This window comes from Sylvia atricapilla, chromosome 2 (assembly GCF_009819655.1).
Source record: "Sylvia atricapilla isolate bSylAtr1 chromosome 2, bSylAtr1.pri, whole genome shotgun sequence".
In the NCBI taxonomy this organism is placed as follows: Eukaryota; Metazoa; Chordata; class Aves; order Passeriformes; family Sylviidae; genus Sylvia; species Sylvia atricapilla.
Window position 1 is genome coordinate 51,301,337 of NC_089141.1, and position 5,935 is coordinate 51,307,271.

General features: G+C 44.4%; 1 protein-coding gene across 2 annotated transcripts; it reads right to left on the reverse strand.

Annotated features, from left to right (window-relative positions):
- Window positions 1-845: 845 nt before the first annotated feature.
- ALG11 (ALG11 alpha-1,2-mannosyltransferase) lies at window positions 846-5,935 on the reverse strand. 2 transcript variants are annotated; one of them, XM_066313232.1, is made up of 4 exons: window positions 5,821-5,935; window positions 4,683-4,874; window positions 3,019-3,950; window positions 846-1,240 (listed from the first exon to the last, which is right to left on the reverse strand). In XM_066313232.1, exons 1-4 carry the CDS (start codon window positions 5,856-5,858, stop codon window positions 969-971), a joined length of 1,434 nt encoding a protein of 477 aa, XP_066169329.1. In that variant the 5' UTR covers window positions 5,859-5,935; the 3' UTR covers window positions 846-968. The 2 variants fall into 2 exon arrangements, with proteins under 2 accessions (XP_066169329.1, XP_066169328.1); XM_066313231.1 differs by having other exon boundaries at window positions 4,683-4,913; window positions 5,821-5,922.

Sequence of the window (5,935 nt, forward strand, 5' to 3'; positions counted from 1 at the left end):
GTCTGTAGTCTAATTTAGCAGTTTTTTCAAAGAATCATTTATGTTGGAAAAGATATTGAGTTGAACTGTTAAACTAACACTGCCAAGTCCACCACTAAACCGTGTCCCAATGTGCCATTGTCTTTTAAATACCTCCAGGGATGGTGAGTCCACCCTTCCTCTGTTCCAATGCTTGACAACCTTTTCTACGTCAAAATTCTTCCTAATATCCAATACAGACCTCCCCTGGTGCAACCTGAGGCCATTTTCTCCTATCACTTATTACCTGGGAGAAGACACTGACCCCCATCAGGCTCCACACTCCTTTCAGGCACTTGTAGAGAACAGTAAGGTCCCCCCTGAGCCCCCTTTACTCCAGGCTAAACACCTCCAGCTCCCTCAGATGCTCCCCACAGGACCTGTGCTCCAGAACTTTCCCCAGCTCTGTTTCCTTTTTCTGGACATGCTCCAGCACCTCCACATCTTTCCTGAACTGAGGGGCCCAAAGCTCATCACTGGATATGAGGTGCAGCCTCACCAGTGACAAATACAGGCATACTGTAGATTCTGGAAAAAAACCCAAACATCTGGGTACAAAGACTGTAAAACAAAAACCTTGACTTCAAAAGTGTGATTGCAGGTAGAGAGGCATGAAACAGGTGAAGACTGAAAATATTAAATAAATAAAAGAGGTTCCCAATATATAATAGAACTTCTTGATGTAGTTCTGTTACCGAAGCACTATCATGGTTTGTGAATCCAGATGGTTTTTAAGTGCACCATATTCCCGTGTAGTTAACATAGAAGCATTTCTTTCCCAGGAAAAAAACCAAAAGTCTCTGTTACATAAAGCAGACAGCCTGGCAGAAAGAAAAACAACCTTTTTATTGAATGGAACCAAGGGATCATAGCTTAGATATATTTACACGTGCCACACAGTCAAATATAAAAAGTTAATTTTACTCATGTTCATTTTGACTTATATACACTTATTTAAATAAGGGCTCCACAGATAACAGGAATGTTTCTTCAAAATGCTGGTCAGAAAACCTGTGCACAGAGCGACGAGCGTTTTCTCTGATCTCCAGTCTTTTCTCGGGAGATAATGAAAAGATGTAAGCCATTGTCTCAGCATAACCATCCTCATCCTCTGCTAGGAAGCCTGTAACACGACCTTCATGGGGTACCACGATGTCTAATTTGGGGCCACCAGAATTGTGAGCCAGGATAACTGTGCCAGCTGCCATACATTCAACTACTCCTGGAAGAGATACAAAAAATGCTGATATGAGTGTGCACATCATGTGCTTTCATCCTCTGTAAAACACTGGAATGTTAAACCAACAGTAAAATTCAATACAGACTGCTATTCCAAATCAGCTGGAAAAATACAGCAAAAATGGTCCCATTAGAAACACAAATCTAAATTTTTTAGTCCTAAAGACTGAAATGGCAGTTTCCCTTAAACACATAAAGTTGAAATTGGGTATCAGATATAACTGGTTAATTTATGGGTCTTGTAACATACCTGATTTGAAACGTTTGCAAAGATACTGAGAAAAAAGTTGACTACCCACATTTCAATCAGAAAATATTCAGAAGTTCAGTATTTTGCAGATGAACAAATCTTTATAGCTTCTGACAACTCAGCAAGACACTAGTAAAAACTCTTATCTCCCTATCTCTGTTTTTGATGGAAGAAATTTCAATGAAATGGGTATCAGTAAGCTTTCCCCAGCAAAAGCTGTGGGATAGAAACAACACATAATGTACACAGCGAGTTCAATTCTCCTCCATGGTTTCAGAACAGACCTCAGAAATGCTGATTCTTCTCAGTTCTGATTTGATTGTTATAAATTTCCTCAGCTCAAACATTGCCTACTATAAACAATGCTCCAAAGTTTTGGAGTATGTTTTTTACACATAAAAAGCCTGTTAGATGAAGGTTAAATCCTACTCAAATTCAAAATCACAGTGTGATTATATCACTTTCAAAAAAAATTTAACTAAATTGTTTTGTGGGAGAAAAGAGAACACATAATTTCTAATATTTTGCCGCTGCTTCTGAGAGACACTTCAGTGTCTATTGTTTTATACCAAACTCCTACAGACCATAAACTACTACTGATACTCACCTAACCTGTTTTCTAACAAAGTCTGAACAAGTTAACTGCAGTTTAGTCACACTATAAGAGTATGGCATGCATCTGTTTGGCAACTAACTTACCTGATTGCTGTAGATTTATAACAGATGGGCAATCTGGCATTTCCTTTCGAAGTCAGGACTAATCTAATCCCAATAAACTGAGTCCCACACCTTAATTCTGGCTCCCAACTCGTCTCTGGAACTCTGTTCCATGCTACACCCACCAATTTAAGGGCTTCATATACTTGCCTCAGCAGAGATGCCTGATGCAATGAGATGACCAAAGGTACCTGGTGGCATCTACACAGGGCCTTATTTGTACCAGACAGGATCCGTGAGAGACTCACACTCCTGAAACAGCAGCTGGAGCCCCATGACATACACTGGACATTTCAAATGGCATTTTGAGGCAGGTGAAACACAACCAAAATCTCTAACATGGATGTCTTACACACGAACTGTCCCTAAGCTACCCTTGCAGCCAGTGGAGCCACCAGGGCACAATTTAAGGTGCTGAAAGAGAAGCACCTGCAGCCTCTCAAAGCTCTGGAAGGTTGACAAACCTAACCCAAGGACAAAAAGGTGACCCGTGACTTTGCAGGGTGATAGCTGGAGGTCAGCAGGACATCCTGGGCAGCACTGATGGGACTAGCTCTGTGTTCAAGTGACCACAGGATGCACAGAACTAACAGCCTATGACTATAGCACTTCAGCTTGCATTACAGTAGCACCTAGTGGTGCATCATCTGCACCACATCTGCACTGGTCCTATAGGCTTTATGGCAGCTGCACTGCCTCCAACAGGAACAGGAGATGGACACCTGCTTGGCATGCAGATCTCTATGCTTAGACACCTAGAGACAAGCAGCTGAACACTCAGGAAGTGCACTGACCGATCCCAAAGTGCTCATTCCACATGGTGTGCAAGCCAATGGTGGCCTCTGCCAGGTGTCTCTTCAGCTCCTCAAAGGGAATGTTAATCCTGAACATCACATCATCACTAACTCCCAGCTCTTCACACAGACATTTCAGGTTATTGACACGCTCTTCATCTTGCTGGTTACGGCAGCCGCCGATTAAGATCAGCTTCAGTGACGGCTCCTTCCCCACTCTCTTCTCTTTCAGCAATTTAGCAAAGGCTCTGATTTGCAAAGGATGATCCTTCTCAGGCCTGAACTGGCTGACAGAAACAATGGAATATTCACTGGTGCTCTTTTCCACTTCCAGTGGAATATCCAGGAAAGTCTGAACATCGCACGGTGGATACACAACACTAGTGCAAGCCCCAGCTCTCCAGAGGGAAAGGATGTGATTCAGTGTCCAAGAAGAATTCACCATAACCACATCACTGCAGGAACCAACCAACCCGTACATGAAAGCGAAGAAGTAGTAGTAGACAAGTTTAAATTTGCTGAAGAGAGGACTGCTTGTAATGAAGGCAGCGTTGTTAAACCTGGTATCCTGATTCCTCACGACAGAGAGCATATCGGTGCTGATAGTGGGATAATGGACGTAGCATCCAACGCGACAACCTCCCAGGTATTTGAAGAGGGGAATTGTGAAGGCATAACCCATGGAGTCAATATAAATATCAGGAACACACTTCAGAAGAGCTTCCCAGCCAAGGAACACTGATCCTAAACTTTGTCCCAGCAAAGTGAAGTGAGGATAAAGAGAAGCTTCCACAAGGAAGCGTTTTTCTAGAAATACAAACTTCACAGGATGGATTAACTTAATATTGAATCTTCTGAAAGCGCCTTCTACTATTTCTTCTCCAGTGGCATCTCTATCACCAGTGTAAACAACACATGTAACATTTCTGTACCTGTAAGAATAAAGAAAAAGAGTTTCATACATTCTTCTCTTCCTATTTTTTAGCAAGAAACTACAATGTAATCCACTTGAAAGTACTCAAAAAGAATGGGAGAACAAATGCCTGGCCCAGAAATGATTTTAACTAAATTAGTTATACTTCCCATAAAAAATACATAAGTATACTTTCCAATTTATACTTCCACAGGTTTTTTTGATCTGCAGAAAAACACATGGCTGAGAACTTGCGGAATATTTTAATCTGAGTAAAACATAAAAGGAGCTTAGTATTATCCTACAGACTTCAGAACACCTTGCTCTAAATTAGGAGATATCTGTCTAGTGCACAGCATGAGCAAAATGCAAATAACGGCGAATCAGAAGATATACCCATGTTAAATTCACTTTAGATATTAATTTGTTTTGCCTCTTGCACCAAGAGGCAAGTAAAAAGATGATCGGTTATCTACTGATAAGTTATAACTATACAAAGTTCCATACCTGAAACTGAGGAGGAAGGAGAGGTTTTCTCAAGGAAAGAAAGAAAAAAAGTGAGAGGTGCCACAGCAGGAAATATCAAAATCTAAAGGGATGAAGTAGAACGCAACCACATGAAACTCAGATGTAAAATAAAAGACCAGCAGATTAATTACACCTACTTAAACATGTAAAATGCCAACATATGCATTAAGAACAGCAACAGCAGCTGAGAATGAAACAGTGTTTGATGAACACATATGCTTACTTTTTCTGGAGCGTTCTGATGGCACACCACAAGACTCTCTCCCCTCCACCTCCTGCATTGCAATACGGGTGAAAAAAGCCCACCAGCAGTGGCCGCTTCCCATCTCCTCCTGCTGAGCTCAACTGTTTCTTCCTTTGTATCCAGAGCCGTACTCCCCACAGCAGTACCACCAAGCAGACGCACAAAATTCCACTTAGAAATAATGCAGGGAGTAACAATGAGCACAGCAATCTGAAACAAGCCAGAAATTTAAAAATATGTAATTGCTTTAAAGAATTACTGTGGACGGCATCAAATGAGAAGGACTTAAATGTAGAGCTACAGGGAGTTCAACAACTTCTTGAGTTCTTCTAATCTGAGAAATCATCAGTGTGTGCGACTGACAATTACAGAAATAAAGTCACTACTCTGCATTGTTTATCCGAAGATGTCTTTTTCCTCTGCTGTTACCTTGCAATCATTTATTATTGTTTATTCACGCCCTGTATGTGTTACCTATCTCCACGTGCTCTACAGAGTTTGTAAAAATTGCATGCCCTTAGCAACCTGGCAACACACAACCAGCAGAGTGACTGCCAAATAGGTTTTTAAAGCGCTTTTTCTCAGCCCAATCTCCTATTTGGCTCGCTCTACTGAGAACTGCTTTGCTGCCGGGTTACTGGGGCCAAGCATCTCCTATTCCAACCTGCACTTCCCGGAGGCAGGAACAGCTATACCAGCTGTCCAGAGCAGCTCTGTGCAGTCCCTATGTGCAGACAGCCGCCTCCTCTGGTTTCTCAGTCACTGTCACCCTTCGCCCTCCCTGACAGCTCTGCTGACCCTGCAGCGGGAGCTTCCCCGGCCCAGGAGTCTCACAGGGACAGCGCCTGGTTCCTCCCGCTGTGCCGCTAACCCTCGGGACACACAGCGTTTATCCAGCCGCTGACCAGAGGAGCGACCCACGCCCCACGACGGACACATAAGGAAGCACTTTCAGCTGGGGCCGGGAGCGGCGGAAAAGCACCGTAACCCACCGGAGCCCGCGGCACAGCCGGAGCCGGGCAGGCCCACCCGGGGCCGGGCACAGGCCGGGCACAGGCCGCCCTGCCCTGCCCCGCCCTGCCCGCCGCCAGGACGCGCCGCCCCCGCGCCCCGGTACCTGAGGAGCCCACACAGGCACGGCCCGCCCGCCACCATCTTGGGCAGCGCCGCGTCGCCTTCCCGGCGGAAAGGGAGGTTCCCGGCCGGCGGGGCGGGACCAGCCGGGCAGCGGC

What these genes read in the sequence shown, in the direction of transcription:
- ALG11 (XM_066313231.1), bottom strand. Translation starts at nt 5,858, where the DNA reads ATGGTGGCGGGCGGGCCGTGCCTGTGTGGGCTCCTCAG. An exon ending in TGCCTGTGTGGGCTCCTCAG is followed by an intron (nt 4,914 to 5,820) that starts GTACCGGGGCGC and finishes GGCTTGTTTCAG; the next exon opens with ATTGCTGTGCTCATTGTTAC. An exon ending in ATCAGAACGCTCCAGAAAAA is followed by an intron (nt 3,951 to 4,682) that starts GTAAGCATATGT and finishes TTATTCTTACAG; the next exon opens with GTACAGAAATGTTACATGTG.